General features: G+C 40.7%; 1 protein-coding gene across 1 annotated transcript in view; it reads right to left on the minus strand.

The window, feature by feature from the left end:
- Nucleotides 1-27,811, minus strand: part of kcnh1a (potassium voltage-gated channel, subfamily H (eag-related), member 1a) — a 257,744-nt gene that overhangs the window by 141,817 nt on the left and 88,116 nt on the right. Inside the window, exons 8-9 of the mRNA XM_078230547.1 lie at nucleotides 23,230-23,429; nucleotides 18,133-18,385 (exon numbers count right to left, since the gene is read on the minus strand). Coding sequence (XP_078086673.1) covers nucleotides 18,133-18,385; nucleotides 23,230-23,429 — 453 coding nt within the window. The remainder of the gene's footprint in view (nucleotides 1-18,132; nucleotides 18,386-23,229; nucleotides 23,430-27,811) is intronic.

The following is a 27,811-nucleotide window of genomic DNA, read 5'->3' on the forward strand; positions in this document are numbered from 1 at the left end:
GGTGCTGCTAATTTCATTCCAAGCACTACATTCAAAGGTCCTTTTAAAGAAATATACCATTTTCTGAAATGTGAGGCTGGGATGGGTTATTGGATTTGCACATCATCATATATTGAGGTTTGAATCTAACCAGACTGGTAGGGTAAAGGTTTGCTCTCCATTTACAACTGTTAGCTTACACCAGCTAAGTGAGATTAGATTGGATCGTCCCACACTGCAGTCAATAGCTACACATTTACAGTAAAAGTAAACTTTCTATCATTTAGTGCTAATTGGTACAAAATTAACATTCACCATAGAACCATAGAATTCCGACAGTGCAGAAAGAGGCCGTCTGGCCCATCAAATCTGCACCGACTCTCCGAAAGAGCATCCCAGCCAGTCCCTCTCCTCCGCCCTATCCCTGGAACCCCGTGCACTTACCATGGCCAATCCACCTAACCTGCACATCTTTGGACTGTGGGAGGAAAGCGGGGCACCCAGAGGATACCCACACAGGCACAGGGAGAACATACAAGCTCCATACAAATCGTGATCACAATTCAGAGATCACAGTAAGGAAATAATGTCACACTGAAGCAGGAGGGAGGTGCTCTTGTATGATTAAAAATTAAGGCACATTGTTGGAACAGAATAAAGACAGCTTCATATTAGCTTTGATGTATTCTATATAAGATTTTAGTGCTTGGAGCTATTGTGGATGCCAAAATGTTTTAATCCCTCACATATAAATTAATCAACATATGTTTCAATTTTACATGTACCTAAATTACCAGCTCAAGATATTTGAAGTTTTAAAACATTTTGTTAGCTAATTATTACAACACCTCCTCAGAACATACCTATTACATGATATTATGAAGAAGACAAAGTACCATCATAGGGGGCAAAAAGTAATTACTAAAATAATGTTTTCAAATGATCTTCTCACAGAAAAAATACTTTGTACAGTGACCAAGTGGTCTGATCATTAGAAATAGTATACAACATTCTAGTCAACATATTATGCAACATCCTTCGCCAAATTCCAATCAAATATACATAAATTATATTTGGTTCAATAAAAGGGGGATTTGCTAACAGCTGTTTCATAAAGTATGTTTGCACATAATTGCTGAAAATGTATTTTAAGAAAGAAACTATTATATTTTTAACCTCACAATAAAGATCATAGAATCCCTACAGTGCAGAAGGAGGGCATTCAGCCCATCAAGTCTGCACCAACTCTCCGACTGAGCATCTTGCCCAGGCCCACCCCCCACAAATTTACCTCCTAACGTATACATCTTGGGACACTAAGGAGCGATTTACCATGGCCAATCCACCTAACCTGCACATCTTTGGACTGTGGGAGGAAATCAGAGCACGTGGAGGAAATCCACACAAACACGGGGAGAATGTGCAAACTCCGCAGTCATCCAAGGCCGGAATCGAACCCAGTTCCTGAGGCAGCAGTGCCAACCACTGTGCCACCGTGCTGCCCACATATAAATGATATGCTTTTAATATTACAGCCATCACCCCAACCCCAGAATGATTGGGGTTCACTCGGTGGCACCCCCACATGGCACAGGGCCTCCAAGCCGCTGGTAAAATGCCAGTGGATTGTGGGAAGCAACCCTTAATTGGTCACTAAGTGACACAATTGGGCTCCATGAGGGTGGGCCATCTGCTACGGCACTGTTGGAAAAATGGTAAGGCAACAAGAGGACGATGGACAAACCACCCACCACCTTCCTGTGCGAATGGCCAGCCTTCCCACCTCCCAGTCCATCCCCAAATAACTGACAAAAATCAGCCCCCATTTTTGGTGTTGTCGATAAAAATGTCTAGCAATAAAACAAAATAATTTCTGATTTATAAAGCAAAGCCAAGATGGAAGGGTAAGCCGAAATTAAAAAGGGATCTTACAAGTTTCAGTAAAGTGCTCTCTTGTTTAGGAAATAATATGACCCTGTGGTAATTAAAGGAAAGGGGCAGCCAGAATTGCACAAACACACATCACCAGTGTTGATTTTAAATAATAATGCATGTTTTTATCTGTTAGATCAATCTAACTGGACCTATTAAACGATTTATTAGATTCAGGAGGATTACATGGCTTAGATTGTGCTTTGAATGCAGCAATACAAAAACAAATATGGATTAAAAGTAATGGCAAAATGGGTTGTAAGGTGGCCAGCAAATACAGATAAACTGAAGTCTGCAATTTAATTAGCTGATTTCAAATTGAGTCATGTTGAGCAGGCAGTACCTTGCAGCAAAGAGAAATAATTGAAGGGTGAGAGTCACCGGTGAGCAGTTCTCCACGTCTCCCAGAGAGGCTGGTTATGTGGGGAAAATTAGCCAGTGGTCTGGAATGAGGCAATATTTCTGCCCTTTGCCAGGTGTCATGACAAGTGGACAAAGACAAATAAAAATACATCAAAAATAAATAATAAAGAGAAAAAACATACCTAGAAAAAAACATGATAAAAGACATTTAGAATCATTCAACTGCAGCAAACAATAACTTGGAAAATGTACACCTGATTGAATCTCATAAGCAAGTGGTTTGGAGGAAGTAGGAGGTACCCGGGAGACTAGCAAAGGAAGAGAAAGGAGGAAAGATTTTGTGTTGTTTGCATTAATATGTAAGAAATGTTGGGAGTAATTATGACAATGCAATGTGTGATGGCAAACCACCGGTCTGCTTTACATCTCTCCCGATTTCTTAATCCATTGAAGAATTACTTTGGTCACTGTCTATAGTGAATGTGTTCTAATGAGGAGCATGCTTACAGTTTTGTTATACCCCTCCAACATCGTAAATACATCAGCCCAGCAATTCTCATAGTGCGAAAATGACTGAGTTAGTTGTATGTCATTCTGGACAATTGCAAAGACTAATAAAAAAACACCAGTACACAATCTATGGTCCAGATAGGGGGCTGTCTCCATCTTCTGCCATAACCTCAGCAGGAGATTAGTAACTCCCCTAGAGAAACAACTTAAACAGTCATGAACAACATTTCGCCATGGGGCTTTTCTGATTTCCCACTGTTCACTTTTCATTAATTCCACATGGTTCCAATTTGAAAATGATGTTTAGTCAACCAACCTCAGGAGTTAAGTACATGCCAGCACCAATTCAATAACCAGTACAATCTGACTGAGGAAACTGTGAAAAACACCCGCATTTCTTTTCTACTCCCTATCCTCTCCTCTGGTACATCACAAGTGCTGTCAATTGTCAGAAGTTGTCCAATTGCATTCACAATACTGATTTAAAATTGTTTTCCGTGTTGACATGTAAAATCAATGGATGTAATGGTTAAACTGCTCTATGTGCAGCTTTTTCACTGAGAATTAGGGCAGTTCCATTTCATAATCAACATGTATGAATATTGAATACATTGAACATGACCTAGATTATCCTACATCGCAACCTCAGCTGCTTCATCAATGACCTTCTCTCCATCATAAGATTAAAAGTGGTAATGATTGCACAATGTTCAGCATCAGTTGTGACTCCTCAGATAGTGAAGCAGCCCGTGCCCATGTGCAGCAAGACATGGACAATATTCAGGCTTGGGTTGATAAGTGGCAACGACCAACAAGAGAAAATTTAATCATCTCCCCATGACATTCAATGGCTTACCATCACTGAATCCCTCACTATCAACACTCTGAAGGGTTACTACTGACCAGAAACTGACCTGGACCAACATATAAACACAGTAACTACGTGAGCAGGCGAGAAACTGGAAATTCTGTGGTGAATAATTCATCTCTTGACTCCCCAAAGCCTGTCCACCATCTTCAAGGCATAATTCAGAAATCTGAAGGAATAGCCTCCACTTGCCTGGATCAGTGCAACTTCAACAACACTTTAGAAGCTCAACATCATCCAGGGCAAAGCAACCTACTTGATTGGCACCCCATCCATCAGCTTAAACATTCACTCACTCCAACACCAATGCAGAACGGCAGCAGTTTGTACCATCTAAAAGATGCACTGGAGCAAATGAGCAAGGCTCCTTCAGCAGCACCTTTCGAACGCATGACTTCTACCACCTGGAAGGACAAGGGAAGCAGATGGGAATGGCACCATCAGTAAATTTCCCTCCAAGCTACACACCATCCTGACTTGGAACTATATCGCCATTCCTTCATTTTTACTGAGTCAAAATCCTGAAATTCCCTTCCTAACAGCGCAGTGGGTGAAACATAGGACTCAGGATCAGGAGTAGGCCTCTGCCATTTAATAAGATCATGGTTGAACTGATCATCATCTCAACTGCACTTTCCTGTCTGGCTCCCATAACGCATGATTCCCTTGTACATACACCATGTGGACTGCAGCCGTTCAAGTAAGTGGCTCACGACCACCTTCTCAAGGGCAATTAGGGATGGGGAATAAATGCTGGCCTAAGCTGTAACACCCATATTCAGACAAACAAATAAAAAAGTGATCCCAGTTCACCACATTACAATTTTCTTTAAGTAACTACTGAACTTTCTCAGTGATTTCTTTGTAAACCAGCTTCTGTTTTTCACTAGGAAAACGACAGCGCAATTATCAATCCTGGGACAAAAGTTATTCACAAATGCTTATTAATAGACCGTCACTTGGTGAATCAGAACTTGAATATTGATTAAAAGAGAGACATGTTGCTGAAGCTTTCCATTTTGCATTCATCAGGACAAATGCAAGAAAGCCAAATTTCAAATGATCATAATAGTTTATACTACAAGAGAAAAAGGTGCCAATTGGATAGCAAGTCAACTCTGATTGGCAGAGGTGTTGCCATGGAGAAAGCAGCAGGGAAATATAGCCCCTCCTCCATCTCCCCAAGATCCCAGGTAACTCAAAAAAGGCACAGGATTGAACATACCCCTTTTATTTGTAGAGAGGGGGTCCTTGTATATGAACATATGTCACTTCTCGCAAGTGTAAATGATCCAGGCTATCAGCTTGACTGATTATCTTAAATTGTTTTTTAGTGTAGGAATCAGCACACTCAGAATTCTTCAGCAGGTGCTGCCCAATCACAGAATCATGTCTAACAGCAGATGTTAAGTTTTGGGTTTTGCAAGCATGGGCTGGTTGAGTGCAGCCAGTACTCTGCCTAATACAAACAACTGAAGGGACATGCAGACTGTAATTGTTCGGAGAAGCTCAGTTAGAAAAACAAACTAAATGGCACCACTGAATGAAGGAAAATGAATGCTTCATACAGCTGGAACATTAGAACTAAATGCTTGGGTCGGAAAGAGTGATGAACACGTAACAGTAAAAAGCTGTAACTGAATAATGGGCATACTGGAAATGCATTGAGAATGGAATCAAGTGACAGAATATAAGTGGCACAGTTTGCAACAGGTACTTTTTAATATGACAGCAGACCCTCTTGGCAGAAGGGTAACTTCAGCTACTCATTAATGGTTTGTGCAATTGTTTCTGTACATTATGTATAATTTATTTGTACACATCTAAGTTGGTTACACTTATATCATTAATCATATATCTCAGACATCGATCTGTATCATATTTATGTTGCTCATCATAATTAATCATGTACCCTTTTCTTCAGAATTCCTGCTGTCGGGGAAGTCCCCGTGGATTGGGTGGCATGTGTATCGGTTGTCCACTCAACAGAAGTGGGCAACTGATTTAAGTAGTTAAGGCCCCAATTAGGGGCAATTGTTTTGTGCTCATTGGTATTTTGCCAATCGCAGAGCAGCCCCCCCCCCATCTCATTTGGAGGCTGATAACCCACTGGGCTGCCTCTGTGAAACTATCAGAGCCAGAAACTCTATCCCCCAGTGAGGGCTCTGTGGACAAGGAAGAGTGTCCCTTCAGCCCTAGTGGGCCACCAGTGGAGTTTCCCCCCAATCAACAGTCTGTTTGGTCCCTCTGATTGTTTATTTTTAACAACTCTCACAGGGCTCCTCAGTGTTCAGACGCCCTGTTGACTCTTGACCTGTCTCAGCCTCTCCCAGTGGGGCTGCCAAATCTTCTGAACTGCTAGCCTTTTGTTTCGGCTGACAACATCGGCAGCCACCTACCATTTTAAATTGGATGGTGAACTTGGAGGCAAACAATTTGGAGGTGGTCTCTGGGAAAAGAGCTCCCTTGGTCTGGCTTCCAGTAACTGCAAGCTCAGGACTCCCATTTGGTCCTGATGGCAGGATCCTGAAACCCGTGCTAAAATTCAGTCCCATAAGTCAGAATGTCAGATATAATACTGATATGTGTCAATTCATGTAAACCGATCTAATAATCACTTTTTGTACAACTGTATGAATCTAATGTAATCTACCCCATAGCACCCTGAGCTCTTTGATAATTCGTCCATTCATTTTAGATAAGGATTAACATTAAAACACAGCAATATGGTTAATCAAAATGCAAACCTGGTCAATGTATTATTCATATTTGCAAAGGGCAGTGTTTCATTTCAGATGATCAGTACAAAGCAGAAAACAGTGGGAGGGCAGAGCCATAATTTTGCAGTCCGTAAAGCTATTAATGTGTGGCACTGCAAAGGGGATATCAGACAGAAGTCACTGCATTGCCCTGCAGAGGCAGCGATAATCAGATGGTAGTACTGTCCTCAGGACTTGCAGAGTAGCAGGTCACTGGCCTGGGAGCAAGCCTTCACTTCTCGTTCAGTAGCGAAAGTGACTTTGAAATACAATTGGATAGAAAATCAAAGTACACGTGCTGATAAATGCCTTTGTTAAAAATAAACAAATTACAGGAATTACATCTGTAAATTCTTATAAAAAATTCATCCCATTGAAATCACTGGAACGAAACTTGGGCATGGTCTGTAATGGAAAAGTAATTGGCTCCACCAGATTACTGCACATGCAGTGACGATAATAAATTAGTCCGTGGTCTCTTGCATTAATAATTAGTTTAATCAAATCTTTGGCTTACAAAAAAATAATGCAGGATGACAAAACTCCTCCCAAATAGGGAACAAGGTTCAATACCAGGTTCCTTGCTTTTTGAGCTATATATCATTGATTTAGACTTAAATGAAGGGAGCATAATTAGGATGTTTGTAAATTGATACAAAAAATGGTCATATTGTTGATAGTGAGGAAGAAAGAATTAGACTGTGGGAAGATATCAATGGACTTATCATGTGGCTGAGAAGAGAGACAATGGACTTCAATCCAGAGAAATGTGGGGTAATGCAATGGGGGAGAGCAAACATGGCAAGAAAAGACACAATAAATGGTTAGAAACGCATAGAGGAGCAAAGTGATCTTGGAGTTTACGTCCACATCCCTTGAAGGTAGCAGGACAGGTTGGTAAAATGGGTAAGGTGGCATATGGACACTTTCCTTAATTAGCTGGAACTATATAAAACACCAGTTAACACACAGCTGGAGTACTGTGTACAATTCTAGTCACTGCATTACAGGAAGGAGATTATGTAGAAACGGTACAAAGGAGATTCAAGAGGATGCTGCCAGGACTGGAAAATTTTATCTACAAGAAGATTGTTAGACTGGGGTTGTTTTCTTTATAACAGAGACTGAGGGGAGATTTCATTGGAGTGTATAAAATTATGTGAGGCCGAGATAGAGTGGACAGGAAGGACCTATATCAGTTAGCAGCGATGTCAATAACTAGGGGGGCATAAATTTAAAGAAATTGGTTGAAGAATTAAAAGATTTGAAGGAATTTATTTTCCTTTCCAAGAGCAGTGGGGATCAGCAAGATCCATTTTTCTACAGAATTAAAATGGAGAAAAATGTTTTAAAGCCAAATTCTGCTGTTCTGCATTAAGTATCACAATATCGCTGAGAACTAAAATTGACCAGGGATGTTACTTCAAGCATTTCTGCACTGATTTGAATATATTAGAGAGTTTAGATATCCATGTTGACATATCCAGCACTAGATTGTGTGGTAAAAGCATTGACTAACCCAATTACACCAGTTCATGATCGTGCCAATCATTGAAACATAAGAACAGGAATAGGCCATTTAGACCCTCACGTCTGCTCCATCATTTTATGAGCTCATGGCAGATTTGCAACGTAACTCCATTTAACCCATCTTTTCTCCATATTCCTTAATACTTTTGGTTAACAAATATCTATCAACATCAGATTTAAATTTAACTAAAGACCTAGATCAGTTACCATCTGCAGAAGGGAGTCCTGAACCTTTGTGCACAGAGCTTTTCCTCATTTCACTCCTTAAAGGTCTGGCTCTAATCTTTAGACTATACCTTCCAGTTCTAGACTCCCCAGTTAACAAAAATAATTTCTATCTGCTCTATCTTTCCCCCTTGGTATTTTGAAAAATTCAGTCAGACCATCTCTTAACCATCTATATGCCAGGGAATGTAACCCTGATTTGTGTAATCTCTCCTCATAATTTAACCATTAGGGCCCATGAGTCATCCTGGTAAATCCATACCATACCCTCTCTGAGGCTAATATAACCTTCCTAAGGTGGGGTGTCCAGACCTGCTCACCGTGCTCCAGGCATGGTCTAATCAAAGCTTTGTTTGGCTGGCACGTGACTTTTACCCCCTTGTATCCTCGTCCTCTGGATATAAAGGTCAGAATTCCATTAGACATTTTGATTATTTTCTGTACCTGTTCATGATATTTTAATGTATGTACCTTGATCCCCAAGTATCTTTGGACCTCCACTGTTTCACCACTGAGAAAACAGCCTGTTGTATCCTTGCTTTCACCCTTTGAGAAGCTAATTAGCAATGCCAGAAACAACAAGAAATAATCTGTTTCCAGAAAATGATCTAGTCAAATTCATGCTGAGCTAGGGAATGCAAAACAAAAACTCAGTAGGCAAAACCAATAAAAGGTAACTTAAGCATTTAAGCTTATTCAACTGGGACCGTACATTTTCACTGATGCCGCAAATGCAGAAAAAATGTTGGTGCATTGTACCCCTTTGTGCAATGCACCTAAAATGTGTTGGGCTTTTGTCAGTCTCCACATAACTTTGGCCAACAGAAGACCAGTAAAATCCCATGGGGAAGGCAAAAATGACTGGTGGAGAACCCAGGAAATCTTAGCCCTAATATGTGCAGCACAGCTACAACAAATATAAAAAATCAACCCTCTTTTGACCAAGATTTCAAAATTACAGGCTATAATAATGATGTTAGCTTTCACTCAGTTGGTACTTGCCTCTGTGCCATAAAGACTGTGGGTTCAAGTCCCATTCCAGAGACTTGGACATTCCAGTGCAGTACTGAGAGGCTATGTCACTGCACAGAAACAATGAAGTGTATTTGTGGATAAATACAATTCACAAGATTACAGTGAAAGTAACTGTATTGACATGTGTATGGTTTTAAAGTACATGTGAAATATTTCTGTACCTGCATTATTTATTGGTCCCTTGAAATCAGCATCTACTTTTCCTTGTCCCATTCTATCAAAGTTTTCACTTTCCCCTGTACCCTTAAGTGCATCTGATACTATCTCTGGAACATCAGCCACATGTGACGTTCCTTTATTCATGTCAGCGCTGCCGTCATCAACACATTCATACAGAGGACAAGGTGACTTACTCTAATGTAAGAGAAATTATTTTCTTCATGCAAATAACGTTCTTGCATCCATTTTCAATATGTTCCACAAGACCTTTTACATCACGCATTAATTTTGAACATTGATTTTGTTACAATCACATAAAAGTACAGAGAAAAATAGTTGTCATAATGCATGATGCTACTAAACATCAATGCGATATGCATTGGAATTTATTTACCAAATTCCATCAAATGTTAAAAATGTGACTTGAATCATGTCAATCTTGCTGCACCAGTACTTTGGTCTAATCTGGATCTCACTGACAGTACAAGTATACTATGTTCAGAATATGCAGTTAGACTTAATTGGATCTACCCAAGCAGCCCGCAATAAGTGACTCAATTTGTGGCTCACATAAAATATTTACCACCCAAAGAAGCCACAGTTTTTTAACTCCCAACTTCTGCAGGGTGGCAAAAATATTACCACAATCCTAAACATTTGTTTGCCATCTGTAACAAAACAATATTAAAATCCTTGAATCAGGTTAGCTCTAAGACCTGTGCTGAGACATACTTTCTTTATAAATCTCTTCTCTTGCCTCCTATTGAACACAGAACCACTCTGATAGTTCACTAACAATAACCAATGTGTATCCTATTTACACCAGATACAGAACACCCCTCTGATTATCAGTGTTTCTTTCTACTATCCACATGGGTACATCAATATACAACAATATAATTCCAACAAGTAATTTCCTACTGATGACACTGACAAAACCATCATATTTCATTAGTTTAATTACATCTCAAAAATCAATAATGATTATAGTTCCATTCAAGCACAAATAATGTCTTTTCATTGAATGTACATTGCGTATAAATACATTTTGCAGCCTGAAAACTACATTTATGCTTTGCTGATCATCCTTTAACTCTACAAGAACTGCAATGGTATTTGTGCACCTACAGAAAGTGAAAATAGCTTTAAGGTTTTATAATAAAAATTGTGTTTTCAAAGCCGGAAGAAACATTTGGCATGTAGTAGAATTATTTGTCTCCTGCATACAAGCAACTCAAATTTTCTAATCATGCTGTTTATTTTGATGATACTACAATTCTATAAGTCTATATTAACTGCCCAAGCACTAATCAAATCATCATTTGTCCAGTCCTGTATCTATTTACTCATCGGAATAGAAACTAATGCATGATATATTAAGTACTAAGAAATAAAAGCGTTCTTGATTAAAATTTGTCCTTCTAATCACATCTTTAAACACTGTTTACATCTGGGTAGTCTACCTTTCACCAAAATTCTCACATAAGCTTTGCTTGATCATCAATCCTCTTTCCATATTTTGAATTGATTGGTTGGTTAGTTGCAACTGGCAGATCAAGTGTATAGGACTTAAAATATCCTGGTCTGGCCACATTAGTTATCAGCTCCTTGACTGTAATCAATAGATAATGGCAGCAAAACCCCAGAGGGATGCTCTGTAATTATTGCGGCAGCAGCTGTGTCAATAATATCAATGCAATGTCTGGTAGACATTTACACTCTTGAGAGAAATTGATTGGGTTTTTTTTCTAATACTCGTAGTAAGATCTGATATTGCAAGGACTGCAAAATCAGAACAAAGCCTATCCATGACACTGATGTCTCTGCATTGACAATGGGGAGAGATGGGCAAGGTGATTTTTTTTGAGGTCGGGGTAGAATTTAATCCAGATGATGGGGCAGACCGACATTCTCCTTTTGTAGTCACACCTCCAGTGTGGAAAAACTGCATGAAACATTTTTATTTGGGCACAACAATAACTTTCCTTGCCTAATTGCATTACCACCAGAACCATCATGCAATCTTACGATACTGAACTTGAATATGAGTAGCTGTCTAGACAGTAAGGCAATTTTTAATATCCAAAATCTGCCTCGTATCTCCAGAAGGATGTCTACAAGCACTAGAAATGGACACAAATTCGTAGAAGAACAATTTTGTTGAAGGTACTCACCTGCTGTGAGGATGTGTGTGGGGAGGTGTGTGGCATGAGATGTGAAAATATGAAAATGTGTAGTGAGGGGCGGATACTGCAATCAGCTTGGGATTGCTTGTCATTTTAAGGCACATCTTAAAAGAGGAGAGAGAGAAATTGATAAATGGGAGAAGTTTAGGGAGGGAATTTCAGTGTTCAGGGCCTAGGCAGCTGAAGGCCCAGTCACTAATGATGGAGCAATTCGAACTGGAGATATCAAAGAACAGGCTGACATATGTATGACCAATGGCCTCCTTCTGTACTATAAACTTCCAATTCTCCAAATATTGAAGGTTTTGGAGAATAAAGGCTAGATTTCATAAAGAATCCTACAGTGCAGAAGGTGGCCAATTGGCCCATTGAGTCTGCACCAACAACAATCCCACCCAGGCCCTATCCCCATAACCCCACTATTTACCCTCCTAGTTCCCCTGACACTAAGGGGCAATTTAGCATGGCCAATCAACTTAACCTGCACATCTTTGGCATGTGGGAGGAAACCAGAGCATCCGGAGGAAACCTACACAGACACGGGGAAAACGTGCAAACTCCACACAGGTAGTGATCCGAGGCTGGAATTGAACCCGGGTCCCTGGTGCTATGAGGCAGCAGTGCCGCCCAAGCTGGATCCCTTTCTTTTGAATCAACAAACTATTTATAAAGATTCCTGGATACTTCCTTGAATGGTTCTAAACTAGATTATGAGACTCAATAAAAAAATAGATTTTGCAAAATATTACTCAAGCAAAAAACTAACAGCTTTTAAATTGGGAGGAATCCACATAACTACTGGAGGCTGGCTGTTTAACTGCCATAATAATCTGCTCATTTTTACACACAAAGTATATCAATTAATGGGCAATCTATATCATTTTCCTTTGTATTATAATCTATTTAACAATATATTTTTGAAAGCATCAGATTCTCACAATTAAATCAACTTATGTGTTAAAATGACACGGAGTTAATGTTATGAGCAACCTTATGAATACAAGTATGCCAAAAACATGACCTTTAAATTAATTTTTAAACTCTCCTATTACAGGTTGCAACATTTCAATCTCGTCTGTTAGAAAATATAAGTTAGAAAAATTTCACACTAAGATTTTTTAAAAATGAAAATATTCAAGTAGTTCTAAATACAGGTTTAAGATGGGTGTAGGAGCCAACTGACTCCCCAGTTGTGTCAGGGGGAGACAGAGGCCAAATAGTTCTTTGTGCTCCATTTGATTGTGATCAGCGAACTTATTGGCAGCTCACTGAATGGCGTAGTGGGAAACTGGGTGCTGTTGGTGCCATTTTAAGGTAATTGGCAGCTCTTAAAGGTGAGGTGCTCTTCAGCTGCTTTGAATCATTGCTGAAAAGTGATGATAGCAATTAGAATTTTTACAAAGATGCCCAACTCTCAGACATTGCTCTTTCTGGAATTGTTATTTTCCATTACAACAGAATTGTGCAAAGATAAACAACTTAGCAGCAGTGGTCAAAGGTGACACAGCAGCTTAAAATCTCATTTTAAGGAGGAGTGAGCTTAGGGGCTGGCTGCAAAGCCTAAAGAAATACAATGGTCTCACCATGATTGCTAAGCTAAGACTCCTTACATCCTTGTTAAAATGCTTAATAGTACTCCATCTGTAGCCCCATGAGACAAAAGCCTTCTTTTCCAATCACAAAAGTATACTTTGTTGAACCCCCTTCTACAGCTACTTAGGGCGACACGGTGGCACAATGGTTAGCACTGCTGCCTCACAGCGCCAGGGACCCAGGTTCAATTCCCGGCTTGGGTCACTGTCGGTGCGGAGTTTGCACCTTCTCCCCATGTCTGCGTGGGTTTCCTCTGGGTGCTCCGGTTTCCTCTCACAGTCCAAAGATGTGCGGGTTAGGTGGATTGGCCATGCCAAATTGCCCCTTAGTGTCAGGGGGAACTAGCAGTGTAAATGCATGGGGTTATGGGGATAGGGTCTGCATGGAATTGTGGTCAATACAGACTCGATGGCTGAATGGCCTCCTTTTGTACTGTGGGATTCTATGATATACAACTGTTCTCAAAATTACTCTCCCTATGTCCCCATTCCTCTCGCATCTTTCCTGCACCCGCTGCACTATTCTATCAAGATGCAAATCTTCAGAGCCTTTTAACAGGCCACAAAGTAAAACATTCCCTTTCTCCTTGTAGGACAAGCAATACTCGAGAGCACACAATGACAGGAAGAGAGCCACCTACCCTACAAGTCCTGTACTCATGAGAAGAGGCTGCACTAGAACTCAAGGGCAGAAGATGAATCAGGAGTATCTCAACTGCCAAGCTGAACGATATACTCCACAGTCATTTTAACCATCCTGCCCTCTTTTTCTCTTTCCATTGATCTCGCTGCTGAGTGATGCTGCTTTACTCACCTCTCTCTGCTAACCCTTGTAACTAACTGCCCATTCTTGCCCTCAATTCCCTCTCCAGGTCCACCACAAGCAACGGCTCCATTTGCAGCAGAGGATAGAGGAGGAGAGGCTGGCTGAAGAGATGCCATTCCCCTTTACCATTGCAGACACCAACTCAGAAACTGGCACTCCAGATAGTTTAGAAAGTGAGTTAGAGGGTTTTTCACTGGGAGATGCATTGAGTACAAGTTTGCAGGATCAAGGACAGGGGGCTTTGGCCCAGGAATCAACTTTCCAGGGGAACCCACATCTTAGCCCCACTGCACAGGATACATGTATTGGGGGCGATCTTACCATTGCGCCATGAGGGACGATGGGCGGGATGAGCCGGGAAGATCACGAGAGAGCCAAGAAATCAGGTTTGCACCCGATTTCTCGCCTCACGCAATCTTACTGGCACTGGATATCCGACGCATTCAGCCTCACGTCCATTTCCGGCGTGAGGCTGAATAAGTTATTTAAATTGAATTTAAATCTAACTTACATGGAAGTAGCGAGCCTGGGACAGAACTGTCCGGGCTCACTTGCCTATGTGGCCTTGCAGGGGTAGGTTCGCTCCGGCAAGGATCACATGTGGTCCTCCAACAACAGCAACCCAGATGTGATGGCCTCACCAATAGAACCAGAGGGCATTGAGGCACCCCAGGAGGTCGGGGGCAAGGGTGGGTGTCCCTTGGGCAATGCCAGCCTGGCACCCTGAAACTGTCAGTCTGGAACCTTGGCACTGCCCACCAGGCATCAGGCAGTGCCAAGGGGCAGGGCCTGAAGGGCAGGGCCTACTGGAATGGGGCCAGACTGGGGGAGAGGGGGGATCACTGCCACTCTGCACAGCAGGTGGCAATCGTTCCGGTCAGAGAAGGGTTGTGGAATCAGCTGGGACAGGGATGTGCTGAGTTTAGGCCAAGGAGGCCAGCCTGAAAGCTGCAGAGGCAGTGATAGATCTCTGCTGCTCTCACAGCAGAGACCTGCATATGTGCAATGGCGCACTCTTCTGCTATCAGCTGGTTTTCAGGTGAACTAGGCCCTGCCCACTCCCCTTTCAGGCAGAAATCAGATTTAGGGAATTATTTTGCACAGAGTGCATAAGAGTTGGTGGCCTCGCCAAAAAAACGGAATTGAAACTCTCCTGTTTTCCCGCCCATTCCGAACTTAGAATGTTTTTGGTAAGATCACCCCCGTTGAGTTCAAAGCTCCTGCAGTCCTCCCACAGGATAACATTATGTCTGCTGCCTGCAAGTACTTGTACCAAAGTTATGCAGATGCCAGACAACCAATAGAGCTAGACTGCTCTGTTGGCCAAGAGACTGCATGACAGCTTGGCCTTCTGAGGACATAAATCCTAGAAGTCACCCACCACAGCATCTCAAATGTCTTCAGTATATCAGTCTCACTGTGGTAGCACTCAGTAGGAGCACCAGATTAGGCAAACAAGCACTTAAGGCAAACAAACACTTAAGACAGGTATTAAGGTTTGCAATTTTAACTTGTTAGTTAACTTTTCAATTATGACGAATTTGGAACTAGAGTGCAGAATTTGTTTGGATTGGAGTTTGTCCAGCCCTGATGAAATGGTGTTCAAGTTGAAGACATTATTCTGAAGGGTGTAATGACTATCCGATTGTAAGAGGGATTGCTGGTATTGGGCCTGGAGAATGAATAATTCACTGATTTATTGCCATAAAGCTCTAGCAGGTGGCAGTACTTGCTTTGAATCCTCATTATCCAGCTGTTCTTACGGCTGCTGCACCTCCATTTCTTTCTGCTTAGGTGGCGACAAGGGCTGCCATCTCTGTAGAGCAAATTTACAGAGCATGCAGCAAAATGTAATGAATCTGGAGATTCTCTCAGGGCTATAATACAGGAGACCTCCATGCCTATCCAAATAGCGAAACATCTGTTTCAGGGTGCTGATGATTTGCTTAAACAGCTCTTTGGGAGATATTTGGCTATAATTGCAGTATTGTGCAGCAACCATTCTATGATTCTATCATCTATGTCTGTACTTGGCTTCCTGCAAGCAAGGATGGAGAATTTGGCACTCAGCCAAATCTTCGTTCACTGCGGGTCCAGAGAATCCCACCGGCATGAACGGCCAGAAAATTCCGGCCAATAAGTGTCATGAACCACATGCTCAGTGGATGCCCCTGGTCTCCAAACAGCTAGTCTGATATCCAATGATCAGGATAGTAGAAAGCAGAGTATTAAAGACTGCAGAAAGATAAAGGCATCATGACAATTGTCAGGAAACACACCACAGATCTGCACAATACATTGTCTATTGACATACACCAACTGATAGTCAAGTTAGTGGAAAGCTTTCCTGTTGCCAGAACAAATAGAAATTGGTCACAACGTCAAAAACAAATAACCAGAATCTTATCCAAATGCAGTTGAGGGTTCCTTTAAATAACATTGCTGTAGCTTCCCTCTCAAATGTTGCCCCCAAGAATTATGTGGGTGGGCTCTCGAATGAGAGGATGCAGCATCCCAAATGTACTTTATTGCAAAAACAGTAAATTCCTCATTCATTCTGGAGTCAATTAGCCTTTGAATCTTATCATTGCAGGTATTACTTGAAACTTTTCTTTTCAGAATTTGGATAAAGTGTAATCAGGAACTATGGGAAAGTGCCAGCTATGATTTAATGATCATAATTTTAAAGCTAACAAATTGCCGTAAATCATATAGCTGAATAAAATCCTAATAATATAGAATAATACTTGTATTTCTCATAATAAGAAAGATGATAAGCTGTATTTTGCTATATAGCATACATATTGTAAGGACCACCAATTTATGGTAAATTACTTAAATTCATTTGTTTTGCAAAGTTTTCAGTTAACAAAAATAACTGAAGCAGAATGTTCCCACAATCCTCAAAGCATCCAATTGTCTGAATATCTCTTTAGCTATCTGCACATGACAGACACTTGTAGTTTGAGTATCAGTATGTTACATTTGGTGGGCTGTTGGTTCAGTTCAAATGAGATGGTTGGATCATCAAACCCTGTGCCTGAAAGAAGCATTTGAATTTTGCCATATATCCTAAAGTACCAAGAAATGTTACCATTCCTATTATCTTTCTACGTTTTGTAGCACATCAACTTTCAGGTAGCTTTCAGTTGTTACACATGTATAGGTTAAACATAACCCATTCTGGGCTTCACACATTCACATCATTCTGCATAACTTCTATCTGAAAATCGACTATTTGTCATGATTAAATTAAATACATACACGGACACATTACTAACCATTTGTCTAGTTTGTCATGATTGCTAAGATTAGAAATATTGGTACAATCTTGAAAAATGTCTACATTTTTATAAACTAGAGGAAATCCAACTTTTCATTTTACGTAGAACTTGCAAGCTCACATAGAAGGGACTTTCAATATTGATATTCAAGTCTTAAAGCAGAATCTAAGAATCTAACTAATAAGATGTTAAACTGTGGCCCTTTTAGATGGACTAAAAAGAGCCCATGACACTTTTCAAGGAAGAGCAGTGGAGTCCTCCCATTTTCCTGATCAATATTTATTGATCAACCAATAGCTAAAACAGATAACTAATGAGTATTTCATTTCTGTTTCTGGAAGCTTACAATGCACAAATTGGCTGGCATTTTTCCTAAATTGCGAGTGTCTACACTTCAAAAGTACTTAATTGACCGTAAAACAAGTTAGGACATCTTGAGTTTGCGAAAAGCATCATATAAAAGCTGTTTTTTCCTACTATTACATGGTTCTTACCTTTCAAACTTATTCAATTAAGGTCACTCTTATTTCCTATAATCATCTATTGTATGACCTGCATAATATGTTTTTAGATCAATAGCATTTAAATTCTTAAACATTTTGTTTTGAAAATGCCAATGATGTGCTTTGATATCATTAGCAAATAGCTCAGTTCAATGCAAACTCAATTGGTACGTTATATAGTATGCTGTCATACTGACAATCAAACCAACCAACAATTATACTTTTCGGTATTTTTAGACGCTTATAGTTTCCATAATGCATAGTATCATGAATGCTTGAAAGCATATGAGTTACCAGCTGTCTGACCTCTAAGTAGCCTAAATGTCAGTCTACCATCTACAAAAGTAACCTGAATCAATACAGCATGTTTTCAAGTTTTACCTAGGATAGCAACAACTTCGTCATCTTGTATTACTTCCAAGGACCCAGAAACCACAAAGCAAAGGTTGTCCACACTTTCGCCTGCATGGTAAATTAAATCTCCGGGAGCACTGTGTATGGTTTGAAACTCTATTGCCAGAGCTCGGAGACAGCCATCACTTGCAAGTCTAAATGCTGGGTGTTCTTTGAAGACTTTGCGGTTTAAGTGGACACAAATGTCTGCTCGCATATCCTTTGGACAAATTTCTAGAACCTATAGAGAAATACACAAACAGAATCAATATTTGCTCCATAATTTATTAAAAGCATTTTATATCATTTTGTAGTTGTCAGACACAATACAGAAAGCATCTTGCATATGAGCTAGATGGAACATATGCTTCTGCAGTAATTATATCTGCACAGAACAATCCATGTATTTTTGTTTTATTCGAGCCCGCTTAATCTTTGAATAAATTAGCAAAACCTCAACAATTCTTTCATGTTTTCACTATATAATAGAAAAGAATAGGACATTTGTTATTACCACACAATTCAAAGAATCAAGAAAGTTGTAAGAATCACATGACAATGATGCAATTGTTGAGCGATGCTATATATATTAAATACAAGTTACGATAAATTATTGTTCTTTAAGGGTGTTTCAGTGATACAGAAATGTAATTGAACACTCTGTTACTCAAGATTAATATATATTTATTTTCCTTGACATGTAGAGAAAATCAGCTTCAACATGCAACTTAAGTTATTTGCCATTTATTTGAGCTCTCCGGTGACTGTTTTAGAAATGAGGTTGTCTTAATGATATACATTCTGACTATGTCACAGCATCCTTGAGCAGTACAGTATTAAACCATATTCTGACTGCAAGACTATGAAAAAAAAAGTAAAAGCAAAATACTGCTGATGCTGGAATCTGAAATAAAAACAGAGCGTACTGGACAAAGTCAGCAGGCCTGGCAGCATCTGTAGGGAGAGAAACAGTCGGCATGACTTTTCTTCAAAGCTGATTATTTACTGTATAAGAGAGATTGGAAAATGAGGACCCTATCATGACTCTGGGGGTGAAGGGAAGGGGTGAGAGCAGAGGTGCAGGAACTTGGTCAAACCTGGTTGAGCGCCCTGTCAACCATGGAGGAGGTTGCCACCAACTTTAGCATGATGCTGCCATGTAATGCATCTTCCCCTCGCCTATTGAGTTCAACAACTGTAGACTGTGACCTTTCTGCTCCATCTTAACCCCTTTTCTTAATATCGCAAACATTTTTTGTCTCAGTGCAAAAAACCCTCTCTCTCCCTCCGGGCCACCTGTCACTTGTTCTTAAGTTTTGTTGCAATCTCTCCTGGTTACCACTAATCACTGGCCTTCTTCTCTGTTCCAGCTGCTGCACCCCCTCTTCTACAATATATAATCCAACACATTTCTCCTTCTCTTCAGCTTTGAAGAAGACATCCAGACTCTAAACATTCATTCTGTTTCCTCCCTACAGATGCTGCCAGACCTGTTGATTTTCTTTTCCTCAGCAATCTCTGTTCGTGTATGAAAATAATAAAACATGCTTGCCAAAAAGATAAAACACTGCAAAAAAACAAAGCTCAATGTTGCTTTAGTACTTCAAACACAAAATGGAATGGGACACTAATGTTAAAATGAAAAATAAAGTGCAGCTTTCTGTTAATCTTTGCTTAACGCATTCCTAGAGATAGCCTGCAACTTAGGTGCAAGACAAGGAGATGCTATAATGATTTATTCATGATGTATATTCTAGAAGCAAGTTGCAACTAAAACAATCAATAGTTGCAGACAAGTGAAACCTGTGCAATCCTGGAACCACACTTCAAGTGCATAGCTTGCAACAGTATATACAATAGCACCTTCAGTTTGAGATTCAAGTAAGTTTCAATTAAATGGTAGCTCTTATATTAAATTATATTTACTTGTAGAATGCTATAAGTCAAAATTTGTGCTTAATGTCCATATGTTTCCTCCTTGCCTTGTAAGGAAATGAATCCCTACCTGCACATCTGGATATAAATAATTGCAAAAGGGCAGAGACAGGAGCAGAGATTCTTTAATCCAGTAATTATGGATCCTTAGGCGTTATAAATGGGCAGAAATACACCAGTTCTTGAGGATACTCGCCTCCATAAGGCAAATGGCCTGGACTCCAGAAGACATGGATGCTTTTTTGCAATACACAATAGTTAGTTGGACTGAGCGACCTCCCTCCCACACAGGTAGACGGGCAGAGGGGTTACTGCTTAGCATGGGCAGACTTGAAGCAGCACTAATATGATAATGTGATAGTGTGGCTTTTGCTACCAAATAAACCTGTTGGACTTTAACCTGGTGTTGTTAAACTTCTTAATGTGATCTGCCATAGATCTCTCAAAGCTCTGCTGGGAGAAAAGAAGGATAGGACATTTGGACTGCTGAGCACTAGTAGGCAGTGATAGCTGACTCGATAGACCTTCATCAGACTGTTTCATGGGACTGAAGTTTCACCACAGAGGTGGGAAACAGAAGCTGGGTCTGTTAGAATCATAGAATCCCGACAGTGCAGAAGGAGACCATTCAGCCCATCAAGTCTGCACCGACCACAATCCCACTCAGGCCCTATTCCCGTCACCCCACACATTTACCCTGCTAATCCCCCTGACACTAGGTAAATTTAACATGGCCAATCAACCTAACCCACACATCTTTGGACTGTGGGAGGAAACCGGAACGCCCGGAGGAAACCCACGCAGACACGGGGAGAATGTGCAAACTCTGCACAGCCAGTGACTTGAGGCTGGAATCACGGCGCCAGGGACCCGAGGCTGGTCCCTGGCGCCGTGAGACAGCAGTGCTCACCACTGTGCCACTCCCTTTGCTTTTGGGTCGAAGTCCACCTCCAGGGGAAAATGATTAAAATTAAGATTTTTCTGTGAGCAACCCCACATTGGCATGGATAATTTCCTATCCACATAGAGCCAATGTGGTTGAGAACAGTGGTGACCCGATATGAATAAATGAGCGTCCATCAGGTGGGATTCTCACCTGATAGACGCTGCCAACGCTGCATGGGCACTTAGTCCCATTTCGGAGGAATCACGGCCATAATTGAAACATTCGTTTAAAAGTAAAGAAAATTAAAAGGAGGATATTAAAAGAAGAAAATTACTGCGCAATGTAATTCTGGTGACTCAGACTCAATGAGAATTTTAATTACTGAACTGCGACATTTATTTTCCACATCCTGACAGTTAATGAGAATACAGCAGGAATCTGAAGAGGCAATATTCACAATTCAACTTTGCACTTGGAAGGGAATCTCCATAGTATTCAAATCTTTATTAAGCAACCACAAAGAAACAGCTGTTCCGTTACGCAGTTACACTGCAATCTGGAAGCCAAAAACCGCCAAAGTGAATCAAAATCAGCTCTCAAAGAATCCACCATGAATTATTACAAACCAGTCAAGATTGGAAAGGAAACCAACATGATATATTATTCTCTTTCACGTTTAGCCATCATCCAACTAGAGCGTTAAAATGTATCATTCAATTAGTTTTCATGGCATGTTGTGCAATCCATTTTGAGTAATCTGTGTAAGCAGCGTAAAATTTGTATTGCTTAGTTAGTGCTTCTGGAATAAATTTTCAAAATGGAATTTTAAATGGAATATTCGTCATGCCAGTGTCAGATATTTCTGAGTTATTTAATTCGACAAGACAGATAAAACATTATCGAAACAACAATCAGATCTCCCAACAACAGCACTGCTCACAGGATGGCAGGCAATAAGCTATCTTGCAACAGGTACAGTTTCTCTGGTAACGCAAAAAGTGTTATCATATGACACACCTTTCAGTATATCTATCAATCCCATGCTTACATTGGGGTTCCATATTTTCTGGCCCATGCCCACTTCAATTGACCTCGGTATCAGTGAATTTCCCTTTTGTTCTCTGAAGATGTTACTCATGGAGAAAATTAAAACAAAAACATTCCTCCCTTCAGCTGTCTCTTGTTCTTTTGCACCAACCAATGATTTATTTGTTGCACAATGTGGGGTAGATTATGACGGTGTGGAATAAATGTATAATGTGTGATAGCGAATTGGGCTTCAGGGCTGGAATTTTCTAACCGTTCACGCCTGTGGAATTTCCCATCCTGCTGCAGCGAACGGGGATTTAGCTTGTCGCCAAAATCTCAGTTTTTACTGCAGCGGAACATGGCATGAGCGGGCAGTAAGATCGTGCCCCAAAACTTTACACTACTGTACAAAGTCAAAATCTACTCCTCTGTGAGGCTTTCACATGTTTCTTTATCAATGTATCCAAAGTTGTATCTCTTTGTAAAACTCAACAGGCTGGGCCAAATTTAACAGATTCAAATTATGTACGAGGATCAGACTGAAAAAGAGGAACACACAAAATTGAGGCATGAAGTATGGGCTGGGGGTTCAGTTTGGGAGGTAATAAAGATGCAAAAACAAGGTGAAAGGAAGAGGTTGAGGCTTGGGAGAATGTTGGGCAAGACTTGATACCTGATAGAGTATGAAGTACATCTAAACACAAAGGGTGTGGGACATCACAAAGGTCAGCTTCAGCCCAGACCTCAAGCAGGGTGACTCTTTGTGCAAAGCCTATTGGTACAGGATGTGTAATTTTATGATCAATTTTAATTTTTGCTAATTATTTAAGATTTCATGTTTATAATTTGTACTTTTTACCTGATGGTAAGTCATAAGAAGATCCCAAACAGCAAATGAAATAAATCACAAATTAATCGCTTTGTGTTTGAGTGAAAAATGATGCTCAAGATTCTTCCCCACTTGCTTTCAAATAGGTCTATAGGATCTCCTACGTCTACATTAACAGGTGAGCAGCCTTTGTTAAACCTCTCACATAAAATACAGCACTCTAAACAATGCAGTTTGTACAACAGTGCAACGGCAACATAAATTATGTGCTCAAGTCCTAGAATGGAGTTTAAACCGATGACCAAGTTCTAAAGGTGAGATTACTACTAAGTGAAGATGACACTATTATACCAAAATATATTGCCGATTAGAAAAGATGTGCACATTTTCTTTTTTATTTCTATACCTTTTCTGTATCAATTCCTTTAGACATTGACCAAGTGGAAACAATGTAGTCCATGACTCGCTCACTCAGGCCCTTGGGCACCTGATAAAGCTTCAAAAAGTCTCGGACGCAGTTCAGCATCTCATGGTACCTGTTGCTATTGGCATACATTTGCTGGAAGATCGTTGTCACGTTACCAAAGATGGTTGCATACAGGAGGGCTGCAAACAAAAGAACAGATCAGAGTTTATCGGCAAGTAAACAGCTACAAAGTGAACGTAAAGGCAGTGTTGAAGAAAGAACAAACTATTCAGAATGGGGAACTTAGATTTCTAATGGCTACTCTCTAAATTAACATTTCATAGTGCATATTAAGATCAGAAGGCGAACAGGTCTGAATAAATCCGGCAATGCAGAACAGCTCACCAAAGATGTAGAAAAGATGCCATTTGGAGGGGTGGGGGAAAGTTTGATCGGATACAAATAAGTAAAATCCAGTAAGAAAGCCAAAAGAAAAGTACAGGAAAATAGGAATTACCAGGCAATAAGTAAACCAAGAACCATCTTGTTTACTCTCTACTTATCTGGCAGCCTTGTGATATAACAATAACAACAGTGTTGGTAACAGATGGTTGGAATCGATTTGTATCAAATAGTTTACAACAGACCCAAACATAAGGTGAGGAAAACCCCACTGACGAAAAGTTATTGGAACAATGAGCAGAATTTTATGGCCCTGTTGTAGCGGGGGTGGAGCCATAAAATACACCAAGCTGTTAAAGGTCCATTGACTTCAGCGGGACTGGAAAATACCGTCAGTGGGAGGGGCTGTAAAATTCTAGCTCACAAGTCCAAAGTTACCTGTTCCTCCCATGTGTGCTATACCTATCCACATGTGTCTTAAATTAGTTGTACATTATATCCAAAAATATTTTCTGATTAATTTATTGTACATCAATACAATCAAACAAAATACTGCAAAGAAAAACACACTAATGCTCCTGGCAAATTGCTTTAGCTTGTCATTATATTACTACTTGAATATTATTCTGAAAGTATAACCTAAAAATTGCTGTGCGCAGCATTGGTATAGAACTACTAAATGCTTGATATCAAAATCTATCTTTGTTGTAAGTTTTTCAATTGACCTCGCCTCAATAACCTTTTGAGGGAGCCAGTTAGAGATTTCCACTTCCCGACATCACTCCTGAATAGCTGAGCTGTAATTTTACGGTTACATCCTCTTGTCCTGAAACTTCCCTGCCAGATGAAATATCTTCTCTCTTTCTATCCTATCAAATCTTTCAGTCAACCTGAACACATCAGTTAGGTAGCCCTTAATCTTCCATGTTCAAAGGTTAGTTTATGAAACCTGTCCTCATAATTTAGACCTTTAAATCCAGTATCATTCTGGCCAATCTGAGTTACAACCACTCCGAGGCCAGTAAATCCTTTCAGACTTGCATGGCTCAGAACTGAACGCAGTTCCAGATACAGTCTATCCAGATATCAATACAAATGTAGCGTAACTTCCTTCCCTTTGATAAAGGCTAAAATTCCATTCAGCTTTTTAATTATTTCCTATGCCCTAGGTTTCAGTGATTCCCCTGCATGGATCCTTATATCTCCACTATTCCTATCTCCTATCGTTTGAGAAATATTCTGATCTTTCTTTCTTAGGTCCAAAATGAATGGTCCTTCATTTCGCTGCATCAAACTCTATCTGCCATAATTTTGCCCATTTGCTTAATCTAACAATGGGTGGAATTCAACCATTTTGAAAATAAGTGCAGTGATAGGTGGTTCCAGCGACATCTTTCCTACTGGCCAGGTTCCCACGCCAGATTATGCACTTGGAACCTCATTAATTATGTATAGGCATGTTCCACTCTGAGTCACCTGGTGGGCCAGCACTTGATACACCTGCCTGTTATCAGCTGGCGGATTCAAAGGTCCTGACGCCATATTTAAATACCAGACCAGTTCATATCACTCTCTCCAGCCCACCCTTCTTCACCAAACTGTCAGTAACCAAGAGGGAGAAGACTAGTAGGCGGTATTTTACCATCGCATTGCGCCTGTTTTTGGGTGCAAAAATTTGGTAAAGTTGGGCGTGAGGTGAGTAGCGGGATCTGTGCCCATTTCCGTGCCAGTTCGCACTTTACCAAAGCCAAAAAATCAGCACGATCGGGAACCCACCCAAAACGGGCATGACATCAATTTAAATAATTCTGCATGTATTTTAATCCACTTAACATGCTGCACGCCCCACTTTACCAGCATGTCTGCCTTTACCACTGCGCTCGCCCAATCCGGAATCAGTCTGGAACAGACATGCTTGGTAAAAGTCTGATTCTGGTGCTCCATCAGTGAGGGTAAGCGAGGAGGTAAGTGCCTACTGTCGGACCCGTGCTGCTTACAGGGGGTCCTTTCATGGCGGTCATGTTATGTTTTGGGTCGGGGAGGAGGGGCTCTGCGAGTGTATGGGGGCGGGGGGGGGTGGTATGGGGGGCTGTTGCTCAGCACGGTGTCCGATGTCTGATTTGCAGCACGGACTTGGGTCTCAGCAGTGACCTCGGGTCCTAGGGATGCTGCAGGGTCCTAGTGTACGCAGCACTCTTCCAGCTGGGGGATGTCCTAGAAGCCCTTTAGATAATTTTAGTAATCTAAGTTAATGGCCAATCAAAACAATCTAAAGATCTGCATTATTATATTATTTCATTCTAAGACCGCATTGGAATTTTGCGTGACGTCAGAAAAACAGCACATAGGAACCTTGGCATTATTCATAGAGAAATGGTGCAAGAAAGTTAAGTCAAATGTTAGAATCCCTACAGCACAGAGAGAGGCCATTCGGCCCATCGAGTCTGCACCGACCACAATCCCACCCAGGCCCTATCCCCATATCCCTACATATTTACCCCACTAACCCCTCTAACCTACGCATCCCAGGACACTAAGGGCAATTTTAGCATGGCCAATCAACCTAACCCGCACAACCTAACCCGCAAATCTTTATGGAACACTGATGAGCCTCATGGCTTTCTTCTTTCTCCTTAACAGAATGTGGGCATTAATGGCTGGGCCAACATTTGTTGCTCATCCTTAATCCTTTGAGAAGGAAGTGGTGAGCCACCTTCTTGAACCGCTGCAATCCATCTGGTGTAGGTTCACCCACAGTGCTATTCGAGAAGGAGTTCCAGGATTTTGACCCACTGACAGTGAAGGAACAGCAATATAGTTCCAAGTCAGGATGATGTGTGGCTTGGAGGGAACTAGCAGGTGGTGATTTTCCCATGTAGCTGCTGTCTTGGCCTTCTAGGTGGTAGAAGTTGTGGATTTGAATGGTGTTGTCGAAGGAACCTTGGTGAGTTGGTGCAGTGCAGCTTGTAGATGGTACACACTGCTGCCACCGTGCATCAGTAGTGGAGGTGGTGAATGTTACAGGTAGTGGACAGGGTACCAAATGAACAGGCTGCTTTGTCCTGGATGATGTCAAGCTTCATGTTATTGGAGCTTCATTCGTCTGGGCAAGTGGAGCATTTTCCATTACACTCCTGCTTCGTGCTTTGTAGATGGTGGACAGACTTGGGAGGCAGGAAGTGAGAATTCTCAGCCTTTGACCTGCTCTTGTAGCCACACTATTCTACACTGCATCATTCTATGATCTAATATAGCCTGTATTAAAAGATTTGCATCTCCTTTTAACACATCTAACAAACTTTATAGTTTGAATTTAAATTAATTGTTTGTGGTTTCTTTACTAATAGAGAAATCAAATATATTTCTAGAATACAGCTTTAGCTGCCACTGTAAAATTTACAAGATTTTCAATTATATAAGTAACATTATGTGCTCTATAATATGATTTCTACTAGTCTATTAAAATTATTTTCTCCACAGTAGTGTATTAGAAATCTAATGGAGAACATATTAGTTAAGATTACTTTCCTTCTGAAACAACTGATTTCCAGAGATAGATGGACCCCGCAAAATACTGTGGAACTTTCATTATCCACCTGAAGAATACTGGAAATTGTCCAGAATTGCATGCATTTATTATTTAAAAAGCTACAGCAGTAATCTAGCATGAGAATAAAGGTGAGCATACTATAAATTGTGAATATCAAATTCACTCTTCCTTGGCCTGTGAAGTTGAATTATTTGAGATAGGACTAATGAGTTGGTACTTTCAGACCGTGCATGAAACAGTGAGCGAAAGTTTCTATTCTTATGACTAAGTATCAACTCAGACAGGAAAAGCAGTGCGTGTAGCTTGCCGGCACCAATGCCGGTTTTTCCCGCCATATTTTTTGACACTTGGTCAAAACAAACTCTGGATGGAGGTGGGTCCCAGGATGTTACACTTGTGGGGTGGACTCTGAATAAACAGCAAAGTCAGCCTTCAAGTGATTGGAGCACTCTTTTTAAAGGGTGCTCCGATCTTAAAATAAATAAGAGAAAGGTTCCCCTCCACTGACATGGGAACACACCCACCACCACCAATATCCCTCCCTTTGCCAGGGAAGTTTCATAGTGGAAACCCCCATTACACTAGCGGATGGTGGGGACAATCGGAAATCCCAAGTGTAAAAGCCATCTG

The sequence above is a fragment of the Mustelus asterias genome, chromosome 15, assembly GCF_964213995.1.
Source record: "Mustelus asterias chromosome 15, sMusAst1.hap1.1, whole genome shotgun sequence".
NCBI lineage: Eukaryota > Metazoa > Chordata > Chondrichthyes > Carcharhiniformes > Triakidae > Mustelus > Mustelus asterias.